Source organism: Oncorhynchus mykiss, chromosome 30 (genome assembly GCF_013265735.2).
Source record: "Oncorhynchus mykiss isolate Arlee chromosome 30, USDA_OmykA_1.1, whole genome shotgun sequence".
Taxonomy (NCBI): domain Eukaryota; kingdom Metazoa; phylum Chordata; class Actinopteri; order Salmoniformes; family Salmonidae; genus Oncorhynchus; species Oncorhynchus mykiss.
This window is the reverse complement of record NC_050570.1, coordinates 40,454,785-40,469,168: the sequence shown is the minus strand read 5'-3', so window position 1 is coordinate 40,469,168 and position 14,384 is coordinate 40,454,785. Positions and strand designations below refer to the sequence as shown.

The 14,384-nt window shown below is 43.7% G+C and overlaps 1 protein-coding gene across 4 annotated transcripts in view; it reads right to left on the bottom strand.

The window, feature by feature from the left end:
- Positions 1–589: 589 nt before the first annotated feature.
- Positions 590–14,384, bottom strand: part of pik3r3b (phosphoinositide-3-kinase, regulatory subunit 3b (gamma)) — a 324,990-nt gene continuing 311,195 nt past the window's right edge. For all 4 annotated transcript variants that reach the window (XM_021599716.2, XM_021599719.2, XM_036969313.1 and 1 more), the window contains 8 exons: positions 13,149–13,247; positions 12,195–12,375; positions 11,525–11,650; positions 11,108–11,250; positions 10,657–10,833; positions 9,682–9,756; positions 9,262–9,435; positions 590–6,859 (listed from right to left, as the gene is read on the bottom strand). In XM_021599716.2, the coding sequence (XP_021455391.1) occupies positions 6,646–6,859; positions 9,262–9,435; positions 9,682–9,756; positions 10,657–10,833; positions 11,108–11,250; positions 11,525–11,650; positions 12,195–12,375; positions 13,149–13,247 (1,189 nt within the window). In that variant the 3' untranslated portion in view covers positions 590–6,645. The remainder of the gene's footprint in view (positions 6,860–9,261; positions 9,436–9,681; positions 9,757–10,656; positions 10,834–11,107; positions 11,251–11,524; positions 11,651–12,194; positions 12,376–13,148; positions 13,248–14,384) is intronic.

Sequence of the window (14,384 nt, the reverse complement as noted above, 5' to 3'; positions counted from 1 at the left end):
CAAATACCTGCAAATTATCCCTAAAGCCAAAACTCAGTATGAGCTTCAAGCTGTAACATTGATCTGCTGGTCACCATTTATTCCCCATAATCAACTGGGTGGTTCGAGCCCTGAATGCTGATTGGCTGACATCTGTGGTATATCAGACTGTATACCATGGGTATGACCAAATATTTAACTGCTCTAATTACGTTGGTAACCAGTTTATAATAGCAATAAAGCCCCTCGGGGGGGGTTTGTGGTATTTGGCCAATATACCACAGCTAAGGGCTGTTTCCAGGCACTCCTCGTTACGCGGGGCCATGGTATATTGGCCGTATACACAAACCCCCGAGGTGCTTTATTGCTATTATAAACTGGTTATACCTTGATGAAGACAGCTTGGCTGTCGAAATGCTGGTAATTACATTTTTGCATCTGAGCTCCTAGAGTGTGCGGCTCTCTTTTATTTTCAAGTTTTCTACTCCGCTAGCCAGCACCTCGCCTAAATAGGTGTGCGTTTCTTTTCCTTCTATAATGGCCGTATGCCACACCTCCTCGGGCCTTATTGTTTAATTGACCCGCAAGACAACACAGAGACAACAGGAGGTTTGAATAAAATATCTTCTTTATTCTGCGAGAGAAATGAATATAGTGAAGTTCCATTGATAACGTACAAGAGTTGAGTTCGAAACAAATGGAGCTTTTACAACATACACAAACCATTGCAACAGATACGAGAAAGGGAAGTAGTGTACCGTGGCGTTATTAAAACAACTTTAAACTGATGAAGGGAATACCTATAGAAGCTCAGAAGCACGGTGTGTATGTCGACGTTGTAATACTGAGAAAGAAGTCTGTTTGATTGGTCTGGAGAGTCGAGCACCACTCATAGCCGGCTGTACAAGGTAAAGTCACCACCATCACAATCCACATGCAACAACACCACAAGGTCGCTCCAGAAACACACAATTATATACCAGAACGTCTATGTGAGTAGGTACTTACTTAGCAGTAATTGTCAGAATAAAGTAAGCAGACAGAAAAATAAAAGGAGATCAATGTCATATTGCTTGTGTGTTTGTCTAAGAAGTAGCCTACATAGCAAAAACTGCTGGTGTTTCAAAATAATTCTGCGAACATTCTGTGAAATAAGAATAACTGTTTGATTATGTGAGTTTCAAGTTGTGTAACTGTAAGCAACCCAGTAAATGCTTTACATTCAAAGCATATTATATTGTCGGTCTCAAACATTGACAGATATTGTGATATGGAGAAACGTGTTGGTTTCAACATGCCAAACAGACCACAATGAACACACGTTTTCTATTGCTGTGACGTTCATCTTTCTCAGTATTACATACGTATAACGCTATAAACGGACAATAATAGGACTGTAACTTGGTTCAGCTGGAAGCAGTGACTTGTTTAGTTAGCTGGATTCAAATCAGATCGGAATACACCATGAACAGTCAAAGAACCGTTTTTCTTTAAAACATCTCTTTTTTTTCTTCTTTTTTTTTTTAAACACAAAAACAACAGTCACGAGTACCAAAGATGCATGCTGGATCTGTACGTATGTCAAAAGAGGGATAGGGACAGTGTGATACACACATTTTTTTCTTACAAACAATTGTTTTTCTCTTTTTCTTTCTAAATCTTTTTTCTTTTTTTTTTTTTAATAAGAAGCTGTACTCCTTGAAGCTGTGCTGGGTATTGTGATCAGATAGCAGTGGTAAGAACACACACGACTCCTGGTGAGAATCACAACATATTCAAACCCCCACTGGCTGCATGCTGCAAATGAAACTCTGCAGAACTGCTTGAGGGGCAAGAAGAAGAAGAACAACAGACATTATAGCTATATAACAGTCTTGTGGTGCTATAGGAAACCTACGCCTGCATTGTCCTGTACCTGTACTCCAACGTAAGAGTTTTGTTTTCACACAGAAAACTATTAAAAACAGTCAAAAAGTAAACTTGGGGAATAAGATATTTGGGTTCGTCCTAACCTCTTCGAAATGTCTTGGTAGTATGTGCAGCACACCTTGTCCCAAGTCATATCCCACTGACAGTGGTTCTACAGAAACACAAAGGTGCTGTTCTTTAATAAACACTAAATCTCAGACAGAACATCTCTCTCACCCATTACTCCTCTGTCCCTGACCTCTGACCCTTGACAGAAAAGGAAAGGGATATTGCATGCATTCTGGAGTGAAAGAACTTAAGGAAAACTTGCTTTCTGTCCCGCAGAAGAACGACAATCACTTCTTCTCTTTTTAAGACAAACCACTAGACACAAGGGGGAATTAAAGTGTATTTGTCTTATTCACTTCCTTTCAAAGCTGAGAGGGAGAGAGAGCAACCGTACGTCCGACTGGATCAACGGGTGCAAATATATGACTGTGTTGTGAGAAAACAAGGAGACAGACACAGGGAGTGTTTTTGGTGAAGTAAGAGGTCTTTCACGAACTTAACAAAACTAAACTAAAAGAGGAATCACACCAACGGCACACATATTGTAGATCAATAAAGCCACTCACATCATGGGTGCAGAGACTTGCTAAATCATTCAAATTAAACCCTGGCATAGGAATAAATCTGCCTTCTATCTCTCATAACTTTCAGAGCGGTGAAAGCTATCAGTCTAATTTGAATAGACAAAAGACTGAGAGGTGTGGCAAACTATCCTCCTTAACCACACTGCTTGGTAAGGACATCCAAATGTTCTTTGGTATAGATCAAATACCTCAAATATCACCAAGGAACACCTATCCCCAATAATGCATTACTATTATACTTCATCATAATGACTTTTATTGCTAATTAGCAACATCATTATCACTAACAGGGGATTCTAGCTAACTGTATGGGACATTTATTTGACCTTTATTTAACTAGGCAAGTCAGTTAAGAACAAATTCTTATTTTCAATGACAGCCTAGGAACAGTGGGTTAACTGCCTGTTCAGGGGCAGAACGACAGATTTGTACCTTGTCAGCTCGGGGGTTTGAACTTGCAACCTTCCGGTTACTAGTCCACCACTCTAACCACTATATTCACTCACTCTGATTACCTCAAGCTACGGTACCATATTAACTTCTGAGTTCTTCTGGAAACAAGGCAATGGAAATAACATGTAACATGGAAACAAACATCCCTTTCAAACTATCAACATCTAAAGGCTAAAAATAAAGTCAACTGAAATCTTTGGTCTCAATGCCAGGGGGGAAGAGTAGAGGAACAACTAAATCACAAACAAAAATAGTATGTGTTCTGTCAGCATCATAGATTAGTAAAGGAAATGCTTTGTCTCACAGTGGAGAATAACAACTGAAGATGAGACAGAGTCACACCGTGTCTGCGTCTGAAATGGCACACGATTCCCAAGCACTATATAGGAAGTACGGCGCCATTTCGGATGCACCCTGTCTTCTCTGAAGAGTGATGTTTGCGATATCAAACAAGCCCCCCCATCAACAAACGTAATCTTAGTATATTTCTGAGACATCTTTCCCTCCTTGCAAAGAAGCTTACTTGTATTTCTGTTTCTGTGACATAAACATGTTATAATTATATATATTTAAAAGTCAACCCAGTCCCGCTCACTACTATAGGACAACAAAACAGATATTTTATTTAATATATGTATATTTCTATATAAAGACATTCAACAGTGAGCAATGCAATAGTTCAAGTAATAGAGTTAGGGCCCTATAGGGCTCCTAGTAAAAAAAAAAAAAAACTAAAAGTCAACAAAATAACAACCTTCAAACCATGGTGGAGGATAAGGAAGGAGAGGAGACTGAAGTGAAGATAGACAGGCTCTTGAGCTACCTCAGTGGACAAACCTAACAGAGCAGGGCCACTGATGTGGATAGACACGATTAGAACCAGGTAGACACCATTATAATTAATGACAAAAGGTCTAGCTTACTGTCTGGGTGTTGTTAAAACTGGTTTTTACCAGTCCAGAGATTAAAGTGGGTTTTGTTATGAAACTGTTGTAGCAAAAGGGTATCCTAGCATCCTGCATGAGGGTCCTTGCCAAAGAAAACAGGGACGAGGAGACACAAACAAACTTCCATCTATCAGAACAGCCTGATCCAGTTTTACATTCAACATGACCTCTAACCCCCTTCCCTCCCCAGTACACCATATCACACCCCACTACACTCCATACAGAAGAGCTGAACCTCACCGTAACCCTAACAGCTGTTACTAGGCACATCAGAACATACAGACCAGGGAGAGACTGAATAAGGGAGAACCCATCTCTCCTCTAGTCTTGAGAGGGAGTGTCACACCTTCTCCCTCCTCCTCCCGTGCATGTGTTCTTTATCAAGGGCTTTCAACACTGACTGTGACCGTACTTCCTCTTGTGTGACAAGAGAGTTGCTTATTTGAATCCAGTTGTTTTAATATGTAACTCTGAATCTGTTAGATCAATTTTGGTAGTCAACCTCACTGGAGTGGTGTCTTTACCCCCAATTGAGCCAAAACATTTGTCCAGTAAGGTGCAAATTTGGAGGGGGCTCGATTAAAAACCACTGTGTTTGTTCTACTCCAGGGTCACTAAACCACCCCTCTGCTGCAGCGCTACCCTCTCCTGTCAACAAGGCCTTAAATATGGCCTAAGATTAACAGGCAGGGAGGGGACAACTGTCTGGGAGAGACAGGACCCCAGGGACACTCGTAGATGGATGAGGAAGAGAAATAACCCACTCACTGTTTTTTTTCTGGTTCAATGAAAGAAAATGAACTAAGTAGACAGGACTGGTGTCTATTGGTGTCTATGGAAACACCCAGTTAAGTAGACCAGAAATTGTCAATTTATTTTCAATGGTAAACGGCCTGAGTGAACTATCTTCATTTATCCACCATATTTGACATCACTGGTCCATTGTCTGTCTCAGGGGCTGCTGGTTAGACAGGCAGCAAGGAGAGCCAATGGTAACTCAGTAGCCAAACAACAGCCAATCAGAATAGAGAGGTTCATATCAGGGAGTAGAGGTGACCGAATAGACTGGAAAATTGCACATTGTGGTCGTTTGTCATTTTGTCAATATTTATTGTGCGATGTTATAATATTTAATTTTCAACAGAAATGTTTCCACTGGTCTTAAAGTCAAACACCGGGTAAGAAGTTTGAGTGAAACACAAACAAAAACAAAACAAAAAAAAAGGAACGAAAAGAAAAGCAATATATCTTCAAAAGCTTCAATGTGCACTTTGATTATCTCTCCTGCGAGTCTGTCTGGAAGCTGGGTTCGTTCAGCTCTCCGGGTGACTGCTAACCTAAATAATCATAATACATTGTTGGATTGCACTTTCTTCAAGTTTTTATCATCATCAAAAGCATTCGTCTTCAACTTGATACTCCCCCCTCCCTACCTGCTTCGTGTACACTAAAACAGTTCAAAGCCTATTTATCTCAAAGGTTCCGTAACCGATACATAAAGTCCCCGTTTGTTTTAAACAGACATTAGCATATACTACAAATAATATTTTGTTTAAAACAAACATGTTTCTGGTTCTAAGGTCGTTTGTTTCTCCTTAGTTTTGGGATTTGGTGTCAAACCGTACGGTGCCGCCTTGGCTGGGCTCTCCTCTTAGATAAGTGCTTCTACCCCAACCCGTGACCGCCGTCTAGACGGTCAAACCTACCGACCGTCTCCGTCTGTGCGTACCATCCCCTCAGAGCTTATAGTGCACGAGCACTGGGCCCAAACTCTGTTTCGCGTGTGTGGTATTAAACAAAGCAACCACTCTTTTTCAATCTTCCCCATTCATACAGACTAATAAAAACACAATGGGCTTGTTTCTGCCCATGCCAACTTTGGTCTCTGTAGGTGACTGTAACGACATGACTTTACCATGACTTACAATGTGTCAAAGGAAATATGATCCAGCCATCAAGAAAACAAACTCACTCTCCATCTACGGTTAGTATAAAATCAAGCATTTTTTTTCTCCTTCTTTTAAGACTACAAAACATTTTTCTCTCGCTTGTGACCCCTCTCGACTCTTCCCTCCCTTCCGATTCTCCCTTCCCTTCACCCCCAACCCTTCAGCAGCAGTCTATATGGAGGGACACTGAACAAGCGTCTTTTGTCTGTTATGCTACATAATTTTTGCTTCTCATTCGGAAAGGGGACAGAGAACATACACTCGACATCATTATCATCATCATCTCTTGCATTTAGCAAACAAGCGGTGAACCAAATAAATTGTCCAAATAAAAAAAGAAAGAGAACAAAACCAGAAAAGAAAAAGGAAAGGAAAAAAAAAAGAGGACGGACGACAGGAAACAAAGCCTTAAAATTGAGCGTCTTCATGTTGTCGTTGAATCTGTAAAAGAGCCCTGGCTGGAGTTTAGGTTGCAGCAGGGTCACCTAAAACTCGGCTCTTCTCTTTTCCTTCAGTTTTTTCACATTCACAAACATTTAAAACGTCCTTGTGCAAATCAAGCAGTCTTTAGAAAGAATGCCCTCCAATTGTTCTAGTAAAAATATATATAACTCCAAGGTGGCTGACGTGTGTGTCGCAGCAAGTGTTTCCCACTTTTCCCCCCCATCTCAGGTATTTTCTCAGGTTCTGGGTAATAGTTACCCCCCCCACCCCCTGTCCTCTCATCCATCCTGGGGCTGGGTGGGGGGGGGGTGCTCATCTCCGTGGGGCAGGGCCGGAGGATGAGGGCATCTGTGCGTAGACAGGGTAGGCCAGGCGCACATTGAGCGAGTCGTTGTGCTGGACAAGGGAGGTCTGGTGGTAGTGCAGGACCAGGTCTTTCAGAGAGCTATACAGGTTGTAAGGCTCAGCGAAGCCGTAGCCCCTCTGCGTGCTGTAAATCACACAGTGCTTAACCTCGCCCTCCACACTGTAGAAAGAGAGGATAGGAGGTGTTAATATGAGCCAAAACACACAAGTTACGTTACAGCCTTATTCTAAAATGGATTGAAGTAATTGTTTTCCTCATTAATTTACACAATACCCCATAATTACTAAGCGAAAACAGGTTTTTAGAAATGTTTGTAGACTTTATATAAAACAAATAACAAAAAATAACTTATTTATATAAGTATTCAGACTCTTTGCTATGGAACTCAAAATTGATTTTGTTTCCATTGCTCATCCTTAAGATGTTTCTACAACTTGATTGGAGTTCACCTGTGGTAAATTCAATTGATTGGACATGATTTGGAAAGGCACACACCTGTCTATATAAGGTCCCACAGATGACGTGCATGTCAGAGAAAAAACCATAACATGAGGTCAAAGGAATTGTCCGTAGAGCTCTGAGACAGGATTGTGCCGAGGCACAGATCTGGGGAAGGGTACCAAAAATGTCTGCAGCATTGAAGGACCCCTGTTCTTAAATGGAAGAAGTTTGGAACCACCAAAAATTTTACAAGAGCTGCCCTCCCGGCCAAACTGGGCAATCTGTGTCACGCCCTGATCTGTTTCACCTGTATTTGTGTCTCCACAGGTGTCTCCTGTTTTCCCCATTAGTCCCCGGTGTATTTATCCCTGTGTTTCCTGTCTCTCTGTCCCAGTTCGTCTTGTTTTGCCAAGTCAATCAGCGTTTTTCCTAGCTCCTATTTTTCCCAGTCTCTGTCTTTTCCTAGCCCTCCTGGTTTTGAACCTTGCCTGTCCTGGCGCTGAATCCGCCTGCCTGACCACTCTGCCTGTTCTGACCTCTAGCCTGCCAGTCCCCTTGTACTGTTTGGACTTGGACCTGTTCACTGAACCTCTGCCTGTCCTGACCTCGAGCCTGCCTTTCGCCTGGTACTGTTTGGATTGGTTTATGAACTCTGGCCTGTCCCTGACCTGCCTTTTGCCTACCCCTTTTTGGTATAATAGATATCGGAGCTCAACTATCTGCCTCCTGTGTCTGCATTTGGGTCTCGCCTTATGCCCTTATAATCTGTGGAGAAGGGCCTCGGTCAAGGAGGTGACCTAGAACCCGATGGTCACTGACATGGCTCTAAAGTTTCTCTGTAGAGATGGGAGAACCTTCCAGAAGGACAACCATCTCTGCAGCGCTCCACCAATCAGGCCTTTATGGTAGAGTGGCCAGATTGAAGTAAAAGACACATGACAGTCCGCTTGGAGTTTGCCAAAGGGCATCTAAAGGACACTCAGACCATGAGAAACAAGATTCTCTGGTCTGATGAAATCAAGATTGAACTCTTGGGCCTGAATGCCAAGCATCACGTCTGGAGGAAAGCTGGCACCATCCCTACCGTGAAGCATGGTGGCGGCAGCATCATGCTGTGTGGATGTTTTTCAGCGGCAGGGACTGGGAGACTAGTCAGGATCGAGGGAAAGATGAACGGAGCAAAGTACAGAGTGATCCTTAATGAAAACCTGCTCCAGAGCTCTCAGGACCTCAGTCTGGCAAAGGTCACCTTCCAATAGGACAACGACCCTAAGCACACAGCCAAGAAGTGGCTTCGGGACTAGTCTCTAACTGTCCTTGAGTGACCCAGCCAGAGCCTAGACTTGAACCCGATCTAATATCTCTGGAGAGACCTGAAAATAGCTGTGCAGCAGCGCTCCCCGTTCAACCTGACAGAGCTTGAGACGATCTGCAGAGAAGAATGGGAGAAACTCCTCAAGAAGACTCATGGCTGTAATCACTGCCAAAGGTGCTTCAACAAAGTACTGAGTAAAGGGTCTGAGTACTATAAATGTCATATTTCGGTTTTGTTTGATTTGTCATTATGGGGTATTTTTGTATTTAATCTATTTTAGAATAAGTCTCTAACGTAAAAAAAAAATGTGGAAAAGGGGAAGGGATCTTAATATTTTCCAACGGCACTGTATAAGAGCAGTTTTTGACACACTCACAGAGGATTTTTGAACTGCCACAATTTAGCAAAACTTACCATGGCATATCATCATCGCAGAGACTCAATCAGTAGTACATATTGAGAGACTGACACTATGGAGCAGGCTTATCTTATTGATAGTATATACTTGAGTACTTACACTACGGAGCATGCTTATCTTATTGATAGTATATACTTGAGTACTTACACTACGGAGCATGCTTATCTTATTGATAGTATATACTTGAGTACTTACACTACGGATCATGCTTATCTTATTCATAGTATATACTTGAGTACTTACACTACGGAGAATGCTTATCTTATTGATAGAATATACTTGAGTACTTACACTACGGAGCAGGCTTATCTTATTGATAGAATATACTTGAGTACTTACACTACGGAGCAGGCTTATCTTATTGATAGAATATACTTGAGTACTTACACTACGGAGCATGCGTAGCAGCCCTTCTTGCTGCTCTCCCTGATGAGGAAGGCGCCGTCAGGTTTGCCTAGTAGAAGGTCTTCAGACTGGGTTCTGTTCAGGTCTCCTACAAACCAGCTCTTCTCATCATAGTGGGGCAGGTTTTCATCCTCCTCCGTACTCACAAAGTACCCTCTACACACACAGGAGACAGGGGAGAGAGATAAGCAGAGGGTCTAGCGGAGATTCTTTTTAGATGATTAATATATGGTGGAGCCAACATGTGAAATGAGGACGATTTACACAAATCTATATCCCTCAAACATGAGTATAGTGAAAAGACTATAGTGAATGAGCCAATGTGAAGTCTATTGCTCCAAGATGTCCATGGTACAGATAAGAGTGAGCCTTGCAGTGCGAGGCAGTGCTCTGAACACTTACTCATCTGTGTTCTCGTTCTTGATCCCCAGCCAGTCGTTAATTCGTTTCTGTCGCACTCCTTTGTGATTGAGCCAGCTGGGGTGAAGAAAGAAAGAAAGAAAGAAAGAAAGAAAGAAAGAAAGAAAGAAAGAAAGAAAGAAAGAAAGAAAGAAAGAAAGGAGAGAGAGAGAGAGAGAGAGAGAGAGAGAGAGAGAAAATTAAAGAAAGTTAAAGCCCTTCTTTCATTATGCGCATCGTTCCTCCATTGAGCAGGACAGACAACAAAAGGTATTGAATTAATAGCACTCGCACAACCCTTCTGAATGAATCTGTGTATAGAAACGCGGCAGACCTGATAATGCTATTCTCCCCAGGCAGCCCAGGGACTTCCCTATAAAGAGCCTGCCTTTAGCTCAGATGATACACAAACTTGTAATACAGCCTAGTGTAGCTTAGTCGTTCGGCAGGTAGCCTAGTGGTTAGGGCGTTACGCCAGTAACTGAAAGGTCGCTAGATCAAATCCCCAAAATGACAAGGTAAAAATCTGTCATTCTGCCCCTGAACAAGGCAGTTAACCCACTGTTCCTAGGCTGTCATTGTAAATAATAATTTGTTCTTAACTGACTTGCCTAGTTAAATAAATACAAATATGGCAGTTCTCCAGTTAACCCGGTATGAACTCCTTGCAGTCTGGGTTACTTACACAAGGTATGTGTCCCTACTATACACCTACAAGGTTAACTCTTTCCTCCATCATATATTACTTACCCAAGACACTGGTGTTACTCTGTTAACCCTTTCCTGTATGGGTTACTACTTACACAAGGTCCCTACTATACACCTACAGGGTTAACTCTTTCCTCCATCATATATTACTTACCCAAGACACTGGTGTTACTCTGTTAACCCTTTCCTGTATGGGTTACTACTTACACAAGGTACTGGTCCTATACGATAACTGCATCTGAACCCTTTCCTGTATGGGTTACTACTTACACAAGGTACTGGTCCCTGATCTTGCGGAGCTGGATGAGGTCAGGTTTGAGGCTGTTCATCTTCTTGTCCGTCTCTCGGTTGTCCAGCGCCTGGGTCTTCAGGTCCTGCTCCAGACGAATCTTACTGTCGTGGATCTCCCCTAGACGAGACTTAAGCTTCTCATAGTTCATCATGATCCTGTAGGACAGAGAGGGAGCGGAGGGTGAGAGGGGGCGGATGGGTCAGGACACTGCATACTGTATGTGTACTAGTGCACTACTATTACCATTATTCATCACTATTCCCATCAACCCCACAACCTAACATTATGTTCAACACTTAAGGTCCATCTAGACACCACATTCTCTGATGTACACAAACATGACTTTGCCTGATGACAAAGAGAGTGTGTTCCAATTGGAGCAGGTCTGAGCCGATAAAAAAAGAAAGAAAAGAAAAGCCCCCTGAATACCTCTCGATCTCCTTGTCGTTGCCCTCCCGGCGGAAGCGCTCGATGTACTCTTTGCTGTAGCGCTCCTGCGTGTGACACTGCTCCTCGAAGATCTTGATGGTCTCGTTGAAGGCCTCGATGGCCGTCCTCTTCATCTGAATCTCCTGAGAGGGTTATAACAAAGACACCGGGGCAATCAGTCCTCCATTCATCAGCCTGAAACCGGTGCAATCGTCCAATGAATAAAGTCTATTTGTCTCGTCTATTTGTCTCGATTTATCAGCCTGGCACAGTCATACACGATGACTACACAGTCATAAAATAGAACATAGTTGGTGTCAGCTAGCTACTGGGTCTGTATTGGGTTTGGCGATGCGGGTGCAGGGTAGGTGTGTGTGGTATGACGGGCTAACAGTAATAGTGTGTTGTGTACGGTACCTGTGAGGTCTTGGTGTATTCCTCATAAAGCCGGTCGTACTCCTTGCTCTTCTCCTGGTATTGATTGTGGTACTCCTGGAGTTTCTTCCCCACCGCGTCAATGTTGTCCTCTTTCACCAGCTGATCCTGAGAGGAAAGAAAGAGAATGAAAGGAAGAGAGAGCACACATTAGAGGGAGATACATTGATATGAAGTGCAGAGAGCGAGCGGAAGAGAGAGAGAGGAGGAACAGGAGTTGGGAATTAGCCTGTCTGATTATGCTTACAGAGGGAGGCTTCCTGATTAATTCATGACCCATGATGCCTTTCTCTAGGTGCAAAGGGGGGGGGGGGGGGGGGGGTGAATTCTCCACGCTAAGGCTTTTGAGTAATGACTGGCTGAGCACGGGAACCACGAGAGAGAGAGAGAGAGAGAGAGAGAGAGAGAGAGAGAGAGAGAAGAATAGGCAGGGTTATATTTCACCATGCTGTGAATCCTGCTGTATAGGCACTTTGCTTGGGAAGGAAGGGAACAATCCCCAGCACTACTCATTAGATTGACTGGGGATGCACAGGAGAGGAGGAGGAGAAGAGCAGGGAGAGGAGGAAGATAGTTCCCGAAGAGAAAGAGAGTAAAGGATGAGGACAGTGAGAAGAAAAAGAGGGTGGAAAAAGTGTGTGTGTGTGCCTACCTGCTGGTAGCGTGAGATGGGGTACATGAGTTTGACGTCTAGCTTGGTGTTGTACTGGGCCAGAGACTCATGTCTGTAGTGACTAATCAGCTCCACCACAGAACCAAATGTCAGGGGGTCGGAGAAACCATACTTCCCATCCCGGTGGTAGATTTTGATCAACTTGTTGTTCCCCCCTTTCCTACAAAGAAGAAAACGACAGAGAGAGGATGCATGTATGAAAGAGGGCTATCTAGAACCATTTGGACTCCTGTAAATTCATTAAAAGAATATACATTTTAATAATACCTTTAACGACTACTACCTCATAAAAAAAACTTCCTCTATACATAAACTCTTGAGTGAAGTGTCCGATGCCTTACCTCACTGTTAGTGTGTAGTGTGGTAACCTACCTCACTGTTAGTGTGAGGTGTGGTAACTTACCTCACTGTTAGTGTGCAGTGTGGTAGCCTACCTCACTGTTAGTGTGAGGTGTGGTAACCTACCTCACTGTTAGTGTGTAGTGTGGTAACCTACCTCACTGTTAGTGTGAGGTGTGGTAACTTACCTCACTGTTAGTGTGCAGTGTGGTAGCCTACCTCACTGTTAGTGTGAGGTGAGGTAACCTACCTCACTGTTAGTGTGTAGTGTGGTAACCTACCTCACTGTTAGTGTGAGGTGTGGAAACCTACCTCACTGTTAGTGTGTAGTGTGGTAACCTACCTCACTGTTAGTGTGAGGTGTGGTAACCTACCTCACTGTTAGTGTGTAGTGTGGTAACCTACCTCACTGTTAGTGTGTAGTGTGGTAACCTACCTCACTGTTAGTGTGAGGTGTGGTAACCTACATCAGTGTTAGTGTGTAGTGTGGTGGTAACCTACCTCAGTGTTAGTGTGTAGTGTGGTAGCCTACCTCACTGTTAGTGTGTAGTGTGGTAGCATACCTCACTGTTAGTGTGTAGTGTGGTAACCTACCTCAGTGTTAGTGTGTAGTCGCCCTGCATTTTAGTGGAGGCATCCCGAACCAAGAAGGTCCCATCAGGCATGTCTCTCAGCTTATCATTCACCTCTTCCCTGAAGAGAGGGATGGCGAGAGGGATGGAGAGGGGGAAGATAAGGGGATGGATAGAGAGAAGAGAGGGGGGAGAGAGAGAGAGAGGTTACACATCTGAGGCAGTGGCCAGATGACATTTACAAGAAAGGCTCAACTTTCCCAGTAGTTATGGCAGTGAATATACACTTTACCCTCCGTCCCTCCCTCACTTCCTCAACACATTGGTGTCCTTGAGACAGGAGAGACTGGCACACATTGTTGTGTGTGTGTGCGCGAACTGGCTGCAGGCAGAGGCCTGTGTCCCACCTCTCAGCTGAAACCGTATGGACAGTGGAGACATGTTGGGATGGTTTACCTTAAAACGACACACACACACACACACACATATCCTAAATGGCTCCAGTCTGTATCCCAGACAGGCTTTAGGGGCTTTCCTGTCTGTCTGCAGAGCAGATTGCTCACCCTCCATCCCCTCTCCTCACCCTCCATCCCTCCCTCCCTCCGTCTGTCTGTCTGCCTATCGTTCTGTATGTCTGGGCCAGTGTGGGCAGTAAGCCTCGTCATGCTGAGAAATCAGCCTCCCACCTCCAGTCAGCTGACATCTCCATGGCCGTCTCTTGGACGCCGGGGGTTAACTTCAGCCTGCCGGAGCAGCTGGGGCCCTGTGTGTGTGTGTATGTGTGTAAAGGGGATGTGGGGCAGTGTGTGGAGTTTATTTGACATGACACAGCGTTGCTCGAACACTGCTGCCCCAGGCTTAGATGAAGAAGGGGGGGGTTCATTTACTGCCAAATTCCCTAAACCCTCTGCTAACTATGCACCCTTGGTAACTTTCGGTTTTGTGTGTTTGAGTGTGTGTGTGTGTGTGTGTGTGTGTGTGTGTGTGTGTGTGTGTGTGTGTGTGTGTGTGTGCGCGTGCGTGCGTGTGTGTGTTTGTGTGTAATGCATTGTAAACAGTGCGGCCATTAAATAATTTGAGTAATAAGAGCATGAAACACAACCCAAACAAGCCAGAGAGACACTGACTGACGACTAGATTGGGCCATGCAAATTAACCAGATTTTCTTTAAAAATCATATATAAAGTTGAAGCCGGAGGTTTACATACACCTTGGCCAAATACATTTAAACTCAGCTTTTCACAATTCCTGACATTCA